Source organism: Aotus nancymaae, unplaced genomic scaffold (assembly GCF_030222135.1).
Source record: "Aotus nancymaae isolate 86718 unplaced genomic scaffold, 86718_ANA_hifiasm-v0.15.2.pri h1tg000011l, whole genome shotgun sequence".
NCBI classification, from domain to species: domain Eukaryota; kingdom Metazoa; phylum Chordata; class Mammalia; order Primates; family Aotidae; genus Aotus; species Aotus nancymaae.
The window spans coordinates 44,333,361-44,356,892 of record NW_026988422.1 but is presented as its reverse complement, the minus strand read 5'-3'; the positions used below and the strand labels follow the sequence as shown (position 1 = coordinate 44,356,892).

Sequence of the window (23,532 nt, the reverse complement as noted above, 5' to 3'; positions counted from 1 at the left end):
CAGTAGTATAAATCTTTTAGATGACATGCCAGCACATATTTTTAAAAGCTTTAAAAATAAGCATGATTTTAAAAAATAGAAATGGAGTCTCACTGTGTTGCCCATGCTGGTCTTGAACTCTTGGACTCAAGTGATCCTCCCACTTTGGCTTCCCAAAGTGCTGAGATTATACACGTGAGCCACCATGCGTGGCCCAAGCATAATTTTTGATAGTGATTCCATTTCTGAGAATTTTTCACAAGGAAATAGAGATTCTTTCAAAGATGTAATGTACAACCAGGATAATGTACAACAATCTGAGGTTTTGATCTATATATACATTGTAGAAAGACTCAAGCTAATTAAGATACACATCACCTTACAAACTTATTTTTTGTGATGAGAACATAAAAAACTTTTTTCTAGCACTTTTGGAATATATATTATTTAACTGTAGTCACCATACAGTGCAGTAGATCACCAAAATTTATTCCTCCCACTCCAACTTAAACTTCTGTTCTTTGATCAACATCTTCCCTTTCCCCATTCCTTCTCCACTTCAATCCCACCTCTGGTAACCACCTTTCTACTCTCTGTTTATATGAGATTGACTCTTAGATTCTACATCTAAGTAAGATCATACAATACTTGCTGTTACCTGCCTGGCTTGTTTCACTTAGTGTAACGTCCTTTAGTCCCATTCGTGTTGTCTTGAATGGCAGAATTTCCTATTTTTTTCAGTCTGTATAGTATTTAATTGTGTATCTATGCTACACTTTCATTATCCATCATCTTGTGAGGGACACTTAGGTTGTTTCCATATCTTGATATTGTGAATAATGCTAAAATGAACATGGGAGGGCAGTTATCTTGGACAAATACTCCAAAGTGGGATGGCTGGATCATATAGTAATTCAATTTTTAGTTTTTTGAGGACCTGACTATTTTTTGAAGTAGCTGTACTAATTTACTCTTCTACCAACTGTGTCTGAGGGTCTCCTTTTCTCCATATCCTCATCAAAACTTATTATTCACCACCACCCCTTTTTTGTTGAGATGGAGTTTTACTCTTGTTGGCCAGGCTGGCATGCAATAGCGCAATCTCGGATCACTACAACCTCCACCCTCCAACTCCAGAGTTCAAGCGATTCGCCTACCTTAGCCTCCTGAGTAACTGGGATTATAGGTATGCACAACTATGCCCAGCTAATTTTGGTATTTTTAATAGATACAGTGTTTCACCGTGTTGAGCAGGCTGGTCTTGAACTCCTGACCTCAGGTGATCCGCCCGTCTCACTCTCCCAAAGGAATGGGATTACAGATGTGAGCCACCGCACCCAGCTTTATTCTTTTTGATAATAGCCATTTTAACAGGTGTGGGGTAGTATCTTATTTTGGTTTTAATTTGGATTCCCCTGATAATTAGAAGTATTGAGCCCTTTTTCATATATCTGTTGGCCATTTGTATCTCTTCTTTGAGAAATGTCTGTTCAGATCCTTTGACCATTGAAAAAAAATCAGGTTATTTATTTATTTTCTTACTGAGTTGAGTTCTATTTCAGCCTGTTTTTTTTTTTTTTTTTAATGATAGGAACATATTGGGAGCAACTGTAATTTTCAGCATTAGGGAACTGGTTAAATGAGTTTTGGTATATCCATATGAATGAACACTAGGCAGCCAATAAAATTGTGATATAGGTGTATATTTATTGATATGGAAAGATGTTAACAGTAAAGGAAGTTTTTTTAAAAGCAAAGTCTGCAATCTCCTTTTTAAAATTACAAATTAGTCAAAGCAGATTAAAAAACAGTATTCATAATGTTAAGCCAATTTAGTAAATGTATATTTATAAATAATTAGAAAAAGTCTAGAAGGATGTAAATCAAAAGGCTTAAAGTGAATATCTTCTCAATGAACATATATATCATATGGAAATTTAAAATAATTCCAGTTTTTATTTTAGATTTGGGGGCACATGTGCAAGTTTATGAGATAGGTATATTGTGTGATGCTGAGGTTTGAAGTATGACTGATCCCATCACCCAGGCAGTGAGCATAGTACTCAACAGTTTTAAACTCTCCCCTCTCTACTAGTTTCCAGTGTCTACTGTTGCTATTTTTATGACTATGAGATTTATAACGTTTAAAAATACTGAGAATATATGTATGTATAATTTTGGATCTTTTAATTTCACTTTGGAGAATATTTTCTAAGGAAATGATCAGAAATTCAGACAAATACTTAAGTACAGGTTCTGTTACTAAGTGATAAAGGAGGATACGTTGTTATATGAGGATAAGATCTCAATGATATTAAAATGTGTAATTATAGTAACATCTGGAAACAATTTATTAAAACAATAATATTAGTTATCTTTCAATATCAAGAAAATAGTTAATAGATATTTGCTTACATATACTTTTTTGAGTTTCCAAATTGGGCATGTATACTTTTTGAATCTGAAAAAAATGTTAGGAAAAAAGGGAAATATTTGAACAATACTTGACTGGAAACTATTATGGTATATATTCATTTTAGATTTTTTGTATTGGTAATATTCTTTCAAGTTACATAATGTATAATATAAATATTTGTCATATTCATACTGTCTGATTTTGTAATTCATTTGCTCTGGTTTCTTTTTTTTTTTTTTTTTGTAACTCAGGATGATGTAACACCTGTTTTCTAAGTGTCAAGGGAGAAAAATACCTCTCTTTAGCCCTTATTCTAGTTCTTTGAATGCTTACTCCAAAATGATTTTTTTGGCCAAGATCTTAGAAATGTGATGAGAAGGAAAGGCTGATGTTGGAGTGTTACAAAGTGTGTGATAGAGATGCAATAGCAATACACAATCCAGCAATATCACATTTGCTCTTTCCCTAGTAATGGTTCAAAAACAAGTTTGATATAAAAATTAATGAATATTGATATTTGAGCATAAGAGTCCATGAAAGGAGGCAGTGGCAGTGATGTGAGATGGAAATACTTTTCTTGATGTAAGCTTGTTTTCTCCAGGAAGACAAAGATTTAATTCTCTTTAAGTGATTATGTTAATTTTTTATTATCTCTGTCAATTTGTCTATCATTCTGAGTTGCTAATTACTAATATATTTTTTTTTCTATAGCTGGAAGCCAACATGTGATGTTTTTCTTAAACATGAAGATTATATGCAGGACCAATTTACAGTTTATCAAGAAACCATTGAAAAAGACAAGTATAGTATATATATTTAGTTTATCAATTCGATAAGTTTGTATTACTAGGACATGGTTTGTAAGAATGTTAATTGAAAAATGTAGGCATTTTGTACTCTGAAGGAGTTTTTGTTTTTAAGTAAATGTAGTATTTTGGACTCCTTTGGTGCAGTGGAAGGTCTACCTGCTTGTCGTAAAGCTCTTTCTAACCCTAGATATATATAGATATGGCCTTAGATATAAACTGTTTCTCAGTAGCAATTATTATAGCAGAGTCCTTCAATTAATGGTATTTATGAATGAACTGTATAGGCAAATATCTAGGGGATAGTTACCTATAGAATTAGCTTCAACAACTTTGGGATATTGATTTTTGAAGGTTATTTTATATCAAACTTCTGTTTCTTAGACTGCTGATTTAATGGCGTGGCTATATTCTAATAAACACCAATAATTGCATGAATTTATTTTATTATATGTATAATATTGTCTTGGGGATTAAATATAATTAGTGAATGTAATGAAACAAGGCAAGAGACTTTGAACACATTATATAGCATTAAAATTTCACCTAATGGGAGGGACAGCCGGGGGTGGGAGGTTGGGGAGGGATAGCATGGGGAGAAATGCCACATATAGGTGAAGGGGAGGAAGGCAGCAAATCACACTGCCACGTGTGCACCTATCTAACAATCTTGCATGTTCTTCATATGTACCCCAAAACCTAAAATGCAATAAAAAAAAGAAAAATAATTTCACCTAATATAAAACATTGAAATGTTTTTAAATATAATTGCATGAAAGCAGTATCTATTTTTATATTGTAACTAATAAGTGCAGAATCTAGAGTGCAATACCCTGTATGTTCAAGGACAAATCTTAAGAAAAGGTAGGGACTAAAGTTATAGATATGGATTTTGAAATCATGGAAATACATGAAATTGCTCATGGAAATGTATGGAGCAAAAAGAGGAGAAAGCTAGAATACACCATCATCCAGAGGTTAGGCAGACAGTGGGATCAGTGAAGGAGACTTGTGTTGTCATTTATACATCCTGCTTCATTTAAAAAAGGATTTTAAATGGTGAGGCATGGTGGCTCACACCTGTAATCCCAGCACTTTGGGAGGCCAAGGTGGGCAGATCACCTGAGGTCAGGAGTTTGAGACCAGCCTGATCAACATGGAGAAACCCCATTTCTCTAAAAAAAAATAAAATAAAATAAATAAAAAAGGATTTTAGATGATTTGACCAAATAATCATCTTGAAAGATTAGTGTTTAAAGAAACTAGAATAAAAATCAAGGCTGAAGATGGCCGAATGGGAAGATCTCTGGAGTGCAGTTCCCAGCGAGAACAATGCAGAGGGTGAGTGATTACTGCATTTCCAAATGAGTTATTACAGTGCACAGACCAGGAGATTCCCAGGCTGAAAAGCACAAGTTTCCAGCACAACTGTTTCATCCAGCCCTGCTGGTCTCTGCATAAAAACTCACACAAATCTGGACAGCCATTTCAACTGGTGCCTGGAATGCCTAGGAGACAGAGCCACCCATTCAACTGAAAAAAAGGGGGCTAAAATAGGGAGCCAGGTGATCTGGCTTGGTGGGTCCCATCCTCACAAAGACCAGCAATCTGAAATGCTCTGGACTGAGAGTTTCACAGCAAGCACAACTGGACTCGGGATGGTCCACCTCTGTGGGGGGCAGGGCATCCACCATTACCGAGGCAGTCTACCATTACTGAGGCAGTATGCCATTACTGAGGCAGTCCACCATTACTGAGGTAGACTGCCATTACTGAGGCAGTTCTAACTATACCTCTGTAAATAAAACCACAAGGAAGTTCACACAGCAGCTGGGCAGAGCCCATGGCAGCTCAGCAATGCCTCTGCTGGCAGACTGTGACTAGGCTACCTCCTTGCTGGGCAGGGTAGCTCTGAAAAAAGGCAGCAGCATGTCAGGAACTTATAAATAAAGCCCCACCTTCCCAAGACAGAGTGCCTAGGATAAAAGGTGGTTATGAGTTCCACTGCAGCAGACTTAAACATACCTGCCCAGCAGCTCTGAAAGGAACAACAGAGCTCACAGCTCAGCACTTGAGCTCCTATAAGGGACAGACTGTCTCCTTAAGCAGCTCCCCAACACCCATATATCCAAAGAGACACCTCATAAAGGAGAGCTCAGGCTGACATCTGGCAGGTATCATTCTGGGATGAAGATAACAGAAGAAGAAATTGGCAGCAACCCTTACTGTTCTGCAGCTGCCACAGGTGATCCCCAGGCAAGCAGGGTCTGGAGCAGACCTCCAGCAGTCCTACAGCAGAAAGGCTTGACTATTAAAAGGAAAACTGAAAAACAGAAATAACTTCAACATCAGTAAAAAGGATGTCCACTCAGAGACCTTATCAGAAAGTCACCAACTACAAATACCACAGGTAGATAAATCCACAAAGATGGGAAGAAATCAGTACAAAAAGGATGAAAACACCCAAAACCAGAATGCCTCTCTTCCTCCAAGGAATCACAACTCCTCACCAGCAATGGGCCAAAGCTGGATGGAGAATGAGTCTGATGAATTGACAGAAACAGGCTTCAGAAGGTGGGTAATAACAAACTTCTCTGAGCTAAAAGAACATGTTCTAACCAAATGCAAAGAAACCGACAACCTTGAAAAAAGGTTTGACGAAATGCTAATGAGACTAAACAGCTTAGAGAAGAATATAAATGACTGATGGAACTGTAAAACAACACGAGAACTTTGTAAGCATATGCAAATTTCAATAGCTGAATTGACCAGGTAGAAGAAAGGATATCAGAGATTGAAGATCAACTCAATGAAATAAAATGAGAAAGCAAGATTAGAGGAAAACAAGTGAAAAGAAATGAACAAATCCTCCAAGAAATATAGGATTATGTGAAAAGACCTAATCTACATTTGATAGGTGTACCTGAAAGTGATGGAGAGAATGAATCCAAGCTGGAAAACACTCTTCAGGATGTTATCCAGGAGATCTTCCCCAACCTAGCAAGCCAGGCCACCATTCAAGTCCGGGAAATACAGAGAACACCACAAAGATATTCCTCAAGAAGAGCAACCCCAAGGCACATAATCATCAGATTCACCAGGGTTGAAATGAAGGAAAAAATGTTAAGGGCAACCAGAGAGAAAGGTTAGGTTACCCACAACAGGAAGCCCATCAGACTCACAGCTTATCTCTCTGCAGAAACCCTACAAGCCAGAAGAGAGTGGGGGCCAATATTCAACATCCTTATAGAAAAGAACTTTCAACCTAGAATTTCATATCCAGCCAAACTAAGCTTCATAAGTGAAGGAGAAATAAAATCCTTTATAGACAAGCAATTGCTGAGAGATTTCGTCACCACCAGGCTTGCCTTACAAGAGCTCCTGAAAGAAGCACTAAACATAGAAAGGAACAACCAGTACCAGCCACTCCAAAAACAGACCAAATGGTAAAGACCATCAACACAATGAAGAAATGGCATCAACTAACGGGCAAAACAACCAGCTAGCATCAAAATGGCAGGATCAAATTCATATATGACAATATTAATGTTAAAAGTAAATGGGCTAAATGCCCCAATCAAAAGACACAAACTGACAAATTGGATAAAAAGTCAAAACCCATTGGTGTGCTGTATCCAGGAAACCCATCTCACATGCAAAGACACACATAGGCTTAAAATAAAGGGATGGAGGAAGATTTACCAAGCAAATGGAGAGCACAAAAAAGCAGGAATTGCAATCCTAGTCTCTGATAAAGTAGACTTTAAACCAACAAAAATAAAAAGAGACAAAGAAAGGCATTACATAATGGTAAAAGGATCAATGCAACAAGAAGAGCTAACGATCCTAAATATATATACAACAATACAGGAGCACCCAGATACATAAAGCAAGTTCTTAATGACCTACAAAGAGACTTAGACTCCCACACAATAATAGTGGGAGACTTTAACACTCCACTGTCAATATTAGACAGACCACCGAGACAGAAAATTAACAAGGATATCCAGGACGTGAACTCAGATCTGGACCAAGCAAACCTAATAGACATTTACAGAACTCTCCACCCCAAATCCACAGAATATACATTATTCTCAGCACCACATCACACCTGCTCTAAAATTGACCACATACTTGGAAGTAAATCACTCCTCAGCAAATGCAAAAGAATGGAAATCATAACAAACAGTCTCTTAGACCACAGTGCAATCAAATTAGAACTCAGGATTAAGAAAGTAACTCAGAACTGCACAACTTCGTGGACACTGAACAACTGGCTCTTGAATGTTGACTGGATAAACAATGAAATGAAGGCAGAAATAAAGATGTTCTTTGAAACCAATGAGAATGAAGACACAATGTACCAGAATCTCTGGGACACATTTAAAGCAGTGTCTAGAGGAAAACTTATAGCAATTAATGAGAAGCAAGGAAAGATCTAAAATTGACACACTATCATCAAAATTGAAAGAGCTGGAGGAGCAAGATTAAAAAAACTCAGAAGCTAGCAGAAGACAAGAAATAACCAAGATCAGAGCAGAACTGAAGGAGTTAGAGAAACAAAAAAACCTTCAAAAAATCAACAAATCCAGGAGCTGGTTTTTGGAAAAGATAAACAAAATAGACAGAACGTTAGCCAGATTAATAAAAAAGAAAAGAGAGAAGAATCAAATAGATGCAATAAAAAACAATAAAGGGGATATCACCACTGATTCCACAGAAATACAAACTACCATCAGAGATTACTACAAATAACCATATGCACATAAACCAGCAAACCTGAAAGAAATGGATAAATTCCTGGACACTTGCACCCTCACAAGCTTAAATCAGGAAGAAGTTGAAACCCTGAATAGATCAATAGCAAGGGCTGAAGTTGAGGCAGCAATAGCCTACCAACCAAAAAAAGCCCAGGTCCAGATGGGTTCACAGCTGAATTCTACCAGATGTAAAAAGAGGAGCTGGTACCACTCCTTCTGAAACTATTCCAAACAATCCAAAAAGAGGGAATCCTTCCCAAATCATTTTATGAGACCAACATCATCTGATTCCAAAACTCGGCAGAGACTCAAAAAAAAAAAAAAAAAAAAGAAAACGGCAGGCCAATATCCATGATGAACATAGATGCAAAAATCTTCAATAAAATATTGGCAAACTGATTGCAACAGCACATCAAAAACTTATCCATCATGAACAAGTAGACTTCAACCCCAGGGACACAATGCTGGTTCTACATACACAAGTCTATAAACGTAATCCACCACATAAATAGAACCAAAGACAAAAACCACATGATCATCTCAATAGATGAAGAGAAGACCTTTGACAAAATTCAACAGTCCTTTATTCTAAAAACACTCAAGACTAGGTATCGACAGAACGTATCTCAAAACAATAAAAGCTATTTACGACAAACCCACAGCCAATATCATACTGAATGGGCAAAAACTGGAAGCGTTCCCTCTGAAATCTGGCACTAGACAAGGATGCCCTCTCTCACCACTCCTATTCAATATAGTATTGGACGTTCTAGCCAGAGCAATCAGGCAAGAAAAAGAAATAAAGCATACTCAATTAGGAAAAGAGGAAGTCAAATTATCTCTCTTTGCAGATGACATGACTGTATATTTAGAAGAGCCCATCATCTCAAAATCTCCTGAAACTGATAAGCAACTTCAGCAAAGTCTGAGGATACAAAATCAATGTGCAGAAATCACAAGCATTCCTGTACACCAATAACAGACTAACAAAGAGCCAAATCATGAGCAAACTCCTATTCACAATTGCTACAAAGAGAATAAAATACCTAGGAATACAACTAACACAGGATGTAAAGGACCTCTTCAAGGAGAACTACAAACCACTGCTCAAGGAAATAAGAGAGGACATAAACAGATGGAGAAACATTCCATGCTCATGGTTAGGAAGAATCAATATCGTGAAAATGGCTATACTGCCCAAAGTAATTTATAGATTCAACACTATCCCCATCAAGCTACCTATGACCCTCTTCACAGAACTGGAAAAAAAAAACACCTTAAACTTCATATAGAACCAAATAGAGCCCGTATAACCAAAGCAATCCTATGCAAAAAGAACAAAGCTGGAGTCATCATTCCACCTGACTTCAAACTATACTACAAGGCTACAGTAATCAAAACAGCATTGTACTGGTTACCAAAACAGAGCTATAGACCAATGGAACAGAACAGAGGCCTCGGAGGCAACACCACACATCTACAATCATCTTTGACAAACCTGTGAAAAACAAGCAATGGGGAAAGGATTCCCTGTTTAATAAATGGTGTTCGGAAATCTGGCTAGCAGTATGCAGAAAGCAGAAACTGGACCCCTTCCTGACATCTTACACTAAAATTAACTCCAGATGGATTAAAGACTTAAACATAAAACCTAAGACCATAAAAACCCTAGAAGAAAACCTAGGCAAAACCATTCAGGACATAGGCATAGGCAAGGACTTCATGACTAAAACACCAAAAGCATTGGCAACAAAAGCCAAAACAGACAAATGAGATCTAATTAAACTCCAGAGCTTCTGTACAGCAAAAGAAACAATCATTAGAGTGAACCAGCAACCAACAGAATGGGAAAAAATTTTTGCAATCTACCCATCTGACAAAGGGCTATTATCCAGAATCTACAAAGAACTAAAACAGATTTACAAGAAAAAAAGCAACCCATTCAAAAGTGGGCAAAGGACATGAACAGACACTTTTCAAAAGAAGACATATATGAGACCAAAAAACATATGAAAAAATGCTCAACCTCACTGGTCATTGGAGAAATGCAAATCAAAACCACATTGAGATACCATCTCATGCCAGTTAGAATGGCGATCATTAAAAAAGCTGGAGATAACAGATGCTGGAGAGGATGTGGAGAAATAGGAACACTTTTACAATGTTGGTGGGAGTGTAAATTAGTTCAACCATTGTGGAAGACAGTGTGGTGATTCCTCAAGGACCTAGAAATAGAAATTCCATTTGACACAGCAATCCCATTACTGGGTATATATCCAAAGGATTGTAAATCTTTCTGTTATAAAGACACATGCACAGGTATGTTCATTGAAGCACTGTTTACAATAGCAAAGACCTGGAACCAACCCAAATGTCCATCAATGATAGACTGGACAAGGAAAATGTGGCACATATACACCAGGGAATACTATACAGCCATAAAAAACAATGAGTTTGTGTCCTTTGTAGGGACATTGATGAATCTGGAAACCACCATTCTCGGCAAACTGACACAAGAACAGTCAAACACAACATGTTCTCACTCATGGGCGGGTATTGAACAATGAGAACACATGGACAGAAGGAGGGGAGCATCACACACTGGGGTCTCTTGGGGGGAATAGGGGAGGAACAGTGCATGGTAGGGAGGTTGGGGAGGGATAACATGGGGAGAAATGCCAGATGTAGGTGTTGGGGGGATGGAGGAAGCAAACCATATTGCCATGGTTGTACCTATGCAATAATCCTGCATGTTCTGCACATGTACCCCAGAACTAAAGTGCAATTAAAATACTTATATATATATATATATATTTTTTTTTTAAATCAAGGCTACACGGAAGTAAGGATAATATAGGAAGTTGAAGCCTTTGATGAAGTTAGAAATTCATACTATGTGTCCTGCACATTTGTTAGATATAGGCACAAATGAAGCTTTCAAATTTCTAGTAGTCAAGGCATTGTGGTAATATAGTCAGTTTGAGATTCATAATATTCATAAAAAAAAAAAACAGGTCAATTGCTTAGGATAAGTAGGGGCTTTTTCTGAGGCTTGAAATTTCTCCCGAGTCCTACCCAGGGGAAATTGTGCAATGTGGTAGTATCTTCAGTGACCTCTCCCAGCCCCAAACACAATATATAGAACTGCTGCTTATAACATTTATTAATGTAAGTCATGAGTATAAAACATTAATTCTTAATGATTCTGTGAGAGGCTAAAGCAAACCAGTTCAAATATGTACTTCTCTGATAGTGTTTATTATAGAGGACTTCTATGAGCTAACTGAAGGTATTCAAGTGAACAGTTGTGTTTCTTTCTTAAACCAGCTGCATAGCTTAATTGAATTATTGATTCAACACCAGACAATAACTCATTTGCTGGTTTTGTGGATAATGGCGGAAGGAGAGGCACCCGTTGCTTGTTTCTCCTAATCTCCCACGCTGTTCTAGTCATTCATGAAGAATAGTATTGCTGGCACAGATGAGATAATAATATATGCTAAGCTCTGCCACAGTTTCTATATGGTATATATTAGAAGAGTGAGCATCAATGTACAGCATGAATGGGGTGAATAGAGTATGTTCATCTCACCTGGAACCGGTGATCCAGTCTTAATTTTCTTATAGATATTTCCTCCCTGGACTGTTTTCTCAAGCTATTAAAAATAGTAAATGGGTCTTAATTAGCAAATATACATTTAGAGGAATAGGAGCTTGCTTGGGGCTCAACTGCTTTTTCTTGCTAAAGGGGACAGTTTAGTAATATTAAGAAATTAAAACTTTTCTTAAGATTCAGACCCTCTGACCAGCACAGGGCTGTTATCCTTACTTTTCTTCTCATATATGAAGTTTCTGAAGGCTTGCTCTTTCCTAGTCTGCTAAGTGAGATAATCATTAAAGTATCTTTTAAGAAACTCCCCTATAGAGTATACCTTGATCCAAGAAATGAAAACATCTTAAGGAATGTAAAGACCATATATTTTAAAAAAATTTTCTATGAATTTTTTGAAACTAAGTATAAGAATTGGGCAAAAAGATTTAAGAATATATTTTCTATAAAGGACTGAATTTAACATTTTCAATGTTGTCGATTAGAGCTGGCAAACTTTTCTGGTAAAGAACCAGACAGGAAGTATTAATATTTTAACCTTTGTAGGACATACAATCTGTCATGACTACTCAACTCTGCTATTATGGCACAAGAGAATTTCAGATCACATGTAAATAAATGAGCTATGATCTAATAAAATTTTATGGATATTGAAGTTTAAATTTCAATAATTTTAATGTGTCATGGAATATTCTTTTGATTTTTTTCAATCATTTAAACATGTAAAAATCATTCATAGTTCATGGACTGTACAAAAATAGGTGGCAGATTAGATTTGCCCCATAGGCCATAGTAATTTTGATTATTGTAGAATCAAGTACAGGTCAAATTTAAAAAAAAAAGGTTAATGTCTTTTTGCAATGATTAACTGTCTCACTCAAGATTTGTGCCTAAATAGATGACCACCCACTACTAGTGGAGCAGGACTAGAGAAGTTCTTCTAAACTGTCATAAAATTTTCTTCATAAAATTATTGTGGGGTATACATGATTGTGAACACAGAGTTCTAACACATAGAACATGTCTTCATGTGATAATTTTAGCTAATAAAAATTGAAGATTAAAAAGATATGGTTATAAAAGTAGCTGATCTGGGGAGAGTAGGGACTCAGAAGCCAGGGACGATAGAGGTTCAACAAGGAGTAAGTGATGAGAAGAACCAGGTTCTGCAATGTCAATTAGCTGAGTACTAAAAAAAGATAATTTAGCTGGAAAAATTTGATCATTGGTGACCTTGGAAAGAATAGTGTCTTTAATATGGTGGGAGTAGGCGTTAAATGGAAAAGAATTAAGAAGGAATAACTTGGGTAATGAAGAAAAAGAGTAAAGTTGAGATGTGTGGTAGAGTTAAGGAAAGTCTGAAGGGCAGACAATATTGAGGGAAGCAAGAATAAGAAAACATTTGGTTTGCCTTTTATGCTTAATTTAGTAGATTTTAACAAATGATATTTACAGTTTTTAGATCTATTCTTGTTATATAAACATTTCTTTTAATTTTAACAGAGAAATGTATCATGATTATATATGTCAGTATAAAGAAGTTTTGAAGCAGTACCAACTAAAATACTTGGAAACACCTTTTTCACATGAATATTATGAAAAGAAAAGAGAACATGAAGAAATTCAAAGCAGAGTGTTGGCATGTACTGAACAATTAAAAATGAATGAAACAATTTTTATGAAATTTCTAGGTATTAATATTTTTGTTATATTGTTTTAATTATGGTATCTTTGTAATGAAAAGAATATAATAAATCAGCTGATACTATGACTTTGTTTTTTAGTGCCTGCTCCCTTTCCGTCACTTACTAAATGGACATTAAACATGTATCCACACTAGTGTTTCTACTTATAATTTTTATGAGATAAGTATTATTTTGTATTTTAATTGTTATTGTGTTTCCTGTGAGAATCACATGGATTTATTTTGTTTTAATTAAAAGATTTTAGAAATTATTTTAAAGATCATCTTGGATTCATTTTCATGTATATTTATGTGGTCAGAAGCAAGCAACTTTGGTGAGAATAAAATGGCATATGTATTTGGCTTTAAGTGACATATCTTAGGAACCAAACCAAACCAAACCAATGAAAATGTCATAGAAAAGAAAGTTCCAGTTAAAATTGCTTAATTATTACTTGTTAGAATAGTAGGTGGAAAGGAGGTGAGTTACATTTATTCATTCATCTATCAAAATTCATTGGGAACCTACCTTGTGCTAGGCAGTAGTGAAGATGATACAGAGCTCTCTTGCAAGGAGCTCAGAGTTTAGGGAAGACAGACATGTAAACAAATAATTCTATTACACTACCACTGTAATAGATGCCTAAGTAATTCTTAATTGGTCTAAGTCTCACCTGTTTGTCAGAGCGATCTTCCCTGATGATGAACTTGAAACTTTAATCCTCTTTCAACCTCCACAATCCTTCATATGGCTTCCTATCAGATTATAACTCCACTGTTTGTACTAAGTCTTCTTTATCCCAGCATTCTACCTTGCGTCCTGTCTGCTTTATTCTAAACCATCCTTTTAACTCTTCTGCTGCTTGCTTCCTCTGAATTTTGGCTTTAGTCTCTCTGTTTTTAGTTGTTCATTTGCTACCCGTTCGCACTTTAACTTCTCAATGGGAAAGGGCAAAAGTTCATAGATGCTGAAGGTATAGCAAAGGTTTGGGGAGTTGGATATGGAATGGAATGAAATATAAGGTTGCATGACAAACAGGAAGAGGTAAATGGAGGTAGGAAGCTTTGAAGATTAGGATTTAATTATCTGTAGCTAACATTATAATGAAAACTTGGTAACAATAGACTTATAAATTATAATTCACATGCAATTTTATGTTCTAGCATATAAACATACATATTTTAAGGCAGAATAGGAAAGACCTGATTAATTTTCTCTGGAATTCTTGTTTACTGTCACTATTCTATCATTTTCAAATTCTCCTAAATGGAGTGTAATTTAGGACATTGTATTAGCTAATAACCATGTAGAATGTCTATTAATAGCTGAGAATTTTTTACTTGAAATTGGACATAAATCCAGTTCAATCAGAAAGTCCAAATGGAAGATCTACCTCTCTTTTTTGAGTTCTGCAGGGTACACTGATGAGCCTTACAGAGCAAGAAAAGGGAAATTTGGTGGATTTTGTTTTTCTCCAGCATACTGTTTGTGGCTTGAAATGGGTAGATTTTTAATATTGGCTTTGAACAAATAAATAATGGAAGCGTATAAGTTAAATTTGGGCCTGAATTATGTTTTATTAGTTATTCCAAGTGACACAATGAACTTTGATTTAAAAAACAAAAAAAAAACTACCTGTGAAAATGCTTAACTGAAAGAATCCTAACAAATATTTTGGATGAAATGTTATTTTTAAGTTCAATATATAATATAGATAATAAATGTTTTTGTTAATTTGCTAAATGTTTGTATTATCCTTCTGTTTTCAGATACTGTTGTTAACATTGCTTACTGGCATATATGGAACATACATATAAATGATGTCACATAATAGTAATCATTTCTGATATAGTGCATATATTATAAATGTAAAATTTACTTCTATGACATAATTCCTTAACATAAAAAGTGTTAATCTGAGATATAAAACACAAGATATTCTTAAACATGCCAGCAATTTTACCAAAAGTTCATCTGAACTGAAGAAAGAAGTAGATGAAATGGAAATAGAAATTAATTATTTAAACCAGGTATATATTTTGTTATATATTTCTAATACATGTATTAATGTACACGTATAATGATATGTTAATTGACAGTTTTAGAAGAGCTATTTTTAAGAGAGCCTAATATGGAGAAAGGCTTAAGATAATTTATTTGCCTCAGGTTACCTTTGAAGCCAAAAGGTATCTTAGGTACTGAATATAGTAAACTCTGGGTTTTGGGGAATAGATATATATTCAAATTTGAGAAAAATTTGAATATAATACCTGATATTCTAAATTTTTGAAAATTCTGTTAAATGTTATATACTTACCATTCATTAAGTATGAGGTACAAAATAACAGTAATATCATTTTAGTAAACAGAAGAAAGTAGATGACATTTCCTTTAAAATATATGGTAACTATGTCCTTATGTAAGGAATCAATATCTACTTTGCTTATGACTGTTTTTAAAAATATGAGAGTTAGTTAAAATCTACATTTGTCAATGGAGTTGTAAGGATAATTTAAAGGGGTATGATTTATTGATAATTTTGTTTTCATTGTAATAACTATAAATAGAAAATAGTAAATACTACCAAAAATATAAATCTTATGATTATATAAAAAATTATAAAATAAAGCATATATTTTTTACTGCTTTGCAAGTAATTATTTTGATTTGCTTTCCCATTTGTCTTTATAGCAGATTGAAAGGTATTATGAAACTAAGGCTCTTTCAGAAACTCTGGAAGAAAAGAACAAAAATACAGAAAACAGAAAAGAGCTGAAAGAAAAGTATAGGTAAACTTTAAAACTAGATTGTATGTGAACAGATATTCTGCATCTAGAAGTTTGATTCTATATCCCATCCCAAACCGCTAATATTTACACAGTATCTATAGATTTTGTTGTGCAGGCTATTTTCTATTAATTTCTTATGAAAAATTTATTAACTTAAATATTATGAACTAATACTAAAATCTGCTTCTTGTTTGGTAAGGCTGAGGATAATATGTAAAGAGAAATAGAGTAGCAGCAGCACATCTGCTGTTCTGCAACCTGTCAGTTGTATAATTCATCCTGTGTTTTCCATGATGGGTCAGCAATAGGAGTAAAACAGAAACAATGGTAGGAACGGCAAGGTATTTACTTTTTTTTTTAATCACCCTGTCCTCTTTGACCAGTTCGTCCCTTTCTATAAGTGAAGATGAGTCAAAGCATGTTTCTAAATGTGTAGTATCATATTTCCTTGTCTTTTGTTCTAATGGTGATAAAATAGAGATCACTGACAATGGCAAAAAAAAAAAAAAAAAAAAAAAAAGATGAACTCTGCCTGTTACCGTATATTGTATAACAGAAAAATTGATGTATTACTATTGCTATTTCTGATCAACTTTTACTTTTTTCCCCCTACCTATATCCTTTTTCATTCTTAAATTCCTCTCCTCAAGTTTCATGGCCCTTAATCTGATTTTTACAACACACTCTTCTCTCAGGTTAATTTCCCTGATCCCACTTTTTTGGATGTACTATTTTCTTGATTCCTCCACTCCCATGTACCACATTCAGTGCAAGTGTGTCTTTAATTTTATAATGACGTTAATTGAAAAAATAGGTAAATAGACAGAATTTAACTTTATCGACCCCTTTTAAGAAAAATTCTGTATATTGACAGAAACATATAAATATTTAGTCATTTTTTACTCAATATATATTTTGACAGAGTTTATTCTATTTCTTTGATTTAGGTAAAATTCAGTGAAAACTATTCTTTCAATAAAAAACTTAGAAGATCCATTTATGATTATAATACTGTTTTAACAATTTCTGTATTCACGTTGGTTGATTTATTTCTGAATAAGTCTTTTTAAAGTTTGAAGTACCATGAAATCTGAAGCATGCTATTTGTGTTTAAAAGGTTTGACTTAAAATGTTTTTGACATGTGTAGAAAGTCTTTTTCAATGATTATGTTTTAAAAATAACAGTGTACGATATTGAGAAGAGCATTGGATTTAATCAAAGTGTGTTTTTGCTCTGACACCACTACGAAGTAATTCTGTCATTTTGGGCAGGTCTATTAAATTCTCTGGAACTCAGTTTTGTTATCTGCAAAATGAGGAATTTTTACTATATAGTATCTAAATATGCCTCCTAGTTTTAAAATGTTAATTTTAACTCATCTAATATTTAATGTAATTCACTTTTCTTTTTAGAATTTTTGAAAAAGATGAGCATATACTTGTATTGAATAAAACTCAAAGCAGTCAATTATTTATTCCTCATGAATCTCAAAACTTTCTAAGACCAATAAAGATGCATTCTTCAGAGCCAAGAGTTGCAGGTATAATATCTGTTTGTTATTTTAAAAACTTCATTTTTTTTGCAAACACATAGAAGAAATAGAAGGAAGCAATTATATTTACCATTTGGTGTAAGTGGAAACAATACTGGAGACCTATAAACTCAAGAAAGAACTGCTTTGGATCTTTCTGAGAGCAAACAAAATATGTCTTCCATACCTAACTCTTTTCTCTTCGAGAAAGGAATTATTCACACAATAAGTCTCAAAAAAAGTGTTCTGTTCTGGTTGCACAGGTGTTAGAGGATGATGAAAAATTACATATTTTTCATTTGAGGAGTTGATTATTAATATGTGTGACTTAGGCAGGTAAGAGACTTACGCTAATAGTGTCTGTAACTTGGTCACTGAGATACTTGAATCAAGTTTCATTCAGTGAATCTGCAGATTAAATTAACTATTAGCTTGTGCAAAAGTAATCACGGTTTTTGCCATTGCTTTAAATTAAAATTTAATGGCATTTGCCATTATATAATGGTTTTGGCATTAAAAGTAATGACAAAAACCATGATTATTTTTGCAGCAACCTAATGGATTAGATTAACTACATTGGCTGGTTTCTTTGTCTCCTCAACTAATACGTCTTCTTTGGTAACCCCTTATAAGGTATAGCTTGGTCCTTTTGTCATTTCATCTTCATAGTTATTATAAAACTATTATATAGTAAGGAATTGAGTTTTAAAAAATTTCATAATTTCATATTTTAATTTAAACTAAATATGTATACATTTTCTAAATTACAAGTTTAGATTAAATGTTGGGGAAGATACTTGATTCTGTTTCCGGAATTGATTTAAAGTAGTACTATTTAATAATCTAGATAAAAAAGAAGAAAGTTCTGTGCAGCAGTCAAAGCTTGCCAATATTGATTTCAGTCAAAAAGAAAATGATACACAGGTAGGTATTTCTGTTTTAATAGTATAAAGTAAATACCTGCTTGCATTAAATGTAATAATGAATGTACTACCCTTAAGATACAGAAGGGTGTGTGTGTGTGTGTGTGTGTGTGTGTTATAAATTTATTGAATCAGCCATTAGTACAACTTCAAGGTCTAAAAAATTTAAAGGAGTTTCAATATGGCATTCTGAATATATACTGTAACCTGTTCTCTTATTCCTAAAAATAATAGAAAAAGATATTTTAAAATACCAAGCCCTGTACATAGTAGACCTAAAACTGTGAGAAATCCCTGAAGGAAGATAACAGGATTGGATTGAAGAGGGAAATTATTGCCTAGGACACACGTAGGAGAATACTGTTCCACAAGATACAGTGATAATGACTAAGGTAATTGGTTGCATTACCTCAGTGATAGTTAGTTTAATCCCCTGTTCATCTTAACCCCCTGTTCATCTCATATCCACTGTATATTTGACCAGGCATCAGCAATGGGATGACTGTCTCCAGGTGGAAGCAGTGAATGAATATGGAAGTTTGGGTGAGAGAGATAGGCAGGTCCTCTGGGTGGTTCTTGATGCCCAGGAAGAACAAGGAGCAGAGAGCTAACTGCTAGTGTCACACTTTTTTATCTTTCCCCATTATTCCTGAAAATAGTCCAGAGGGAAAGCCTCAATGAAAAATATAATTGTTCTTCCACAAGTAGTGGTGACCAAAGTAATTAGTGAAACTTAACTTATAAAAATTTTCATATGTAGTACTGAAATTCCAGATGATGTCAATATAGGATGAGGGTGGAAAGATAAATGGGAAAAATAAACATTTACTAGAGTTCTATTTTTGATTTAAGGATGGAGGTAGGGAGAAGATATGAACACTGATGAACTCTATACATTGTTGGAAAAATGTAAATTTATGCATATATGTTAAACATTTAAGGATAACCACCAGAAGAGAAATGGAATGTGTTAGTTTTAAAACAGTAGAAGAAAAAAGATAAAACAAAATTAATTAGTCCAACAAAAGATAGTAATGGGGGTAAAAATAAACAGCTGGAAAGCATTGTAAATAGAAAAATAAGATGCCAGAAAGAGTTCTGAACACATTAGTAACCACAAAAATGTGACTGGATTAAACCCCCATTAAAAGACACAAGGACTTCTATGGGATATATAAACAAAATACAGGTATATGTTATTAAAACAGAATAGAAGAAACAACTTGACATTGGGGCTGAAAAAAAAAGAAAGAAAGAATTAGGCAAATGCAGACAAAAACAAGGCAGATGTAACAATGTTATATGAGAGTTCAGGGTGAAAAGAATTAATGGGGTAAATATATTTCATATTTTTAAAAAGAACTATTTACCAAGAAATTATAAAATCCACGATGCACCAAATTATAGAGTTTTAAAATACGTAAAGCAGAATTTGGCAGACTTTCAAAGAAATGGTTGAATACACAGTTAAAGCAAGCAGGTTACAATAGCTCTCTCAAAGAAAGTCCTGATTGTGAGTTTCGGAATTGAATTTGGCTGCATGTGAAACAATACAAAACCAAACCAATGAAATAATAGCATCTTAAACAAGATAAACATTTATTTTCTCTTACTTGCCATGAAATTGTAGAATAGGTGACTCAGATTCAGGACTGATAGCATCATCTCAACAATGTCATTATTTCTCAAGCTTTATCTATGCTTTCTTTTCCTGCTATTTTTCATGCTATGCTTTTACCTCTAGGTCACTTCATGGTCAGAAGGTGACCATATAAATTTGCCATCATATCTGCCTTCCAGGCAAGAAAGAAAAAGGGGAGAAGGGCTAGCCAAGTCAGCCCCATTTTTAAGGATTTCTCCTGGAAGCTCCTTAAACAACTTATGATGTCATTTCATTGGCCAGAGCTTGGTCACTTGGGTACCTCTATCTGCAGGAAAGGTTGAGAAACAGGGTTTTTTGTTTGTTTCTTTGTTTTTTACAGTAGAACACAAGGAGAGATTAGATTTTGGATAGGATAGGCAAATGGTAGTTTCTGCCACAGAGGTAAATCAAATAGGTGAAAAGTAAGTAAGGATTTAGGGAATCTGAATAGCACAATTAGCAAACTTTGTGCCCAATGTACACAGAATGCAATTAAGTTTTTATTTGCAATATTCACCCAAATTGACCTCTTACTAGAATAAAAAGTATATCTCAATGAATTCTAAAAAGTTGCTATTTTCACTTACCATAATTTAAAAAATACAAATCGAACACAAAGATAGCCCTCCCCCAAAAAACTAGCAAGATAAAGAGGGGGATCTGTATGTCCATATGTCAAAATGTTCATAATTTTTCATCTTTCACTGAGGTATAATTCATATACCATGAAAGTTACCACTTAAAAGTGTAGATTTAGTGGTTTTTAGTATATCATAAGGTTGTGTAACCATTATCACTCTAATTCCAGAATGTTTCTATCACCCCAAACATTTAAAAATATTATCAAAACATAGTAATTATAACAGTGTGGTGAAGGAGAAGGACAAAGTGATCAATGGACTACATCAAAATAAAAAACTTATATAAGACAAAAGACACTAACAAAGTTAAAAGACAATGACAGAATGAGCAAAAGATTGGCATCCAGAATGTATACTATATAAAGAAGTATGCAGGAACTCTTGCAAATTATAAAAAGATAATTAAAATGGACAAAAGATAGGAAGACAGTTTACAGAAAAGGAAAGCCAAAGAATTACTAAACATAATAAGATGCCAGACCCCACAAGTACAGGGAAATGCAAATTAATCCATTAAAATTCTTAGTTTCCTGGCAGAGACACACACAAAAAAAGAAAATTTCAGGCCATATCCCTGATGAACATCCATGCAAAAATCCTCAGTAAAATACTGGCAAAAGAACAACCAAAAGATTATCCACCATGATCAAGTCAGCTTCTTCCCTGGGATGCAAGGCTGGTTCAACATAAGCAAATCAATAAACGTAATCAATTACATAAACAGAACCAGTGACAAAAACCACATGATTATCTCAATAGATGTAGAAAAGGCCTTCGATAAAATTCAACACCACTTCAGGCTAAAAACTCTCAATAAACTAGGTATTGATGGAACATATCTCAAAATAGTAAGAGCTATTTATGACAAACCCACAGCCAATATCATACTAAATGGGCAAAAGCTGGAAGCATTCCCTTTGAAAACCAGCACAAGACAACAAGGATGTCCTCTCTCACCACTCCTATTCAACATAGTACTGGAAGTTATGGCCAGGGCAATCAGGAAGAGAAAGAAATACATGGTATTCAAACAGGAAGAGAGGAAGTCAAATTGTTTCTATTTGCAGATGACATGATTGTATATTTAGAAAACCCCATCGTCTCAGCCCAAAATCTCCTTAAGCTGATAAGCAACTTCAGCAAAGTCTCAGGATACAAAATGAATGTGTAAAAATCACAAGCCTTCGTGTACGCCAGTAACAGACAAACAGAGAGCCAAATCATGAGTGAAATTCCATTAACAATTGCTACCAAGAGAATAAAATACCTAGGAATACAACTTACAAGGGATGTGAAGGATCTATTCAAAAAGGACTACAAACCACTGCTCAAAGAACTAAGAGAGGACACAAACAAATGGAAAAACATTCCATACAATGCTATCCCCATCAAGCTACCATTGACTTTCTTCACAGAATTAGAAAAACCTAAATTTCATATGGAATCAAAAAAGAGCCCACATAGCCAAGACAATTCTGAGCAAAAAGAACAAATCTGAAGGCATCACACTACCTGACTTTAAACTATACTACAAGGCTACAGTAATCAAAACAGCATGGTACTGGTACCAAAACAGACATATAGACGAATAGAACAGAACAGAGGCCTCAGAAATAACACCCCACATCTATAACCACCTGATCTTTGACAAACCTGACAAAAACAAGCAATGGACAAAAGATTCCTTATTTATTAAATGGTTTTGGGAAAACTGGCTAGCCATATGCAGAAAATTGAAACTGGATCCCTTTCTTATCTCTTACACAAAAATTAACTCAAGATGGATTAAAGACTTAAATGTAAGACCTAAAACCATAAAATCCTTAGATTAAACCTAGGCAATACCATTCAGGACATAAGCATGCACAGAGACTTCATGACTAAAACACAAAAAGCAACGGCAACAAAAACCAAATGGACAAATTGGGCCTAATTAAACGAAAGAGTTTCTGCACAGCAACAGAAACTATCATCAGAGTGACTAGGCAACCTACAGAATGGGAAAAAATGTTTGCAATCTATCCCTCTGACAAACAGTTAACATCCAGAATCTACAAAGAACTTAAATTTACAAGAAAAAAACAAACAATCCCAACAAAAAGTGGACAAAGGATATGAACAAACACGTCTCAAAAGAAGACATTTATGTGGCCCAGAAACATGAGAAAAAGCTCATCATTACTTGTCATTAGAGAAATGCAAATCAAAACCACAATGAGATAGCATCTCATGCCAGTTAGAATGGCGTAAAAAGTCAGGAGACAACAGATGCTGGAGAGGATGTGAAGAAATAGGAATGCTTTTACACTGTGGAAAACAGTGTGACAGTTCTCAAGAATCTAGAACCAGAAATACCACTTGAACCAGCAATCCCATTACTGGGTATATACGTATAGGATTATAAATCATTCTCCCATAAAGACATATGTACATGTATGTTTATTGCAGCACTATTCAGAATAGCAAAGACTTGGAACCAACGCAAATGCCCATCAGTGATAGACCTGATAAAGAGAATGTGGTGCATATGCAGCATGGAATACCATGCAGCCATAAAAAGATGAGTTCATGTCCTATGTAAGGACATGGATGCAGCTAGAAACCATCATTCTCAACAAACTAACACAAGAACGGAAAACCAAACACCACATATTCTCACTCATAAGCAGGAATTGAACAATGAGAACACGTGGACCCAGGGAGGGAAACATCACACACTGGAACCTGTTGGGGGTTGGGGGACTAGGGG

At 34.7% G+C, this 23,532-nt stretch overlaps 1 protein-coding gene across 1 annotated transcript in view; it reads left to right on the top strand.

Moving 5' to 3' along the window:
- Positions 1–23,532, top strand: part of CUNH14orf39 (chromosome unknown C14orf39 homolog) — a 52,818-nt gene that overhangs the window by 3,481 nt on the left and 25,805 nt on the right. Inside the window, exons 4-10 of the mRNA XM_012435632.3 lie at positions 3,107–3,196; positions 13,075–13,262; positions 13,356–13,398; positions 15,166–15,286; positions 15,948–16,039; positions 17,459–17,586; positions 18,425–18,501. Of these exons, the coding sequence (XP_012291055.2) occupies positions 3,107–3,196; positions 13,075–13,262; positions 13,356–13,398; positions 15,166–15,286; positions 15,948–16,039; positions 17,459–17,586; positions 18,425–18,501 (739 nt within the window). The remainder of the gene's footprint in view (positions 1–3,106; positions 3,197–13,074; positions 13,263–13,355; positions 13,399–15,165; positions 15,287–15,947; positions 16,040–17,458; positions 17,587–18,424; positions 18,502–23,532) is intronic.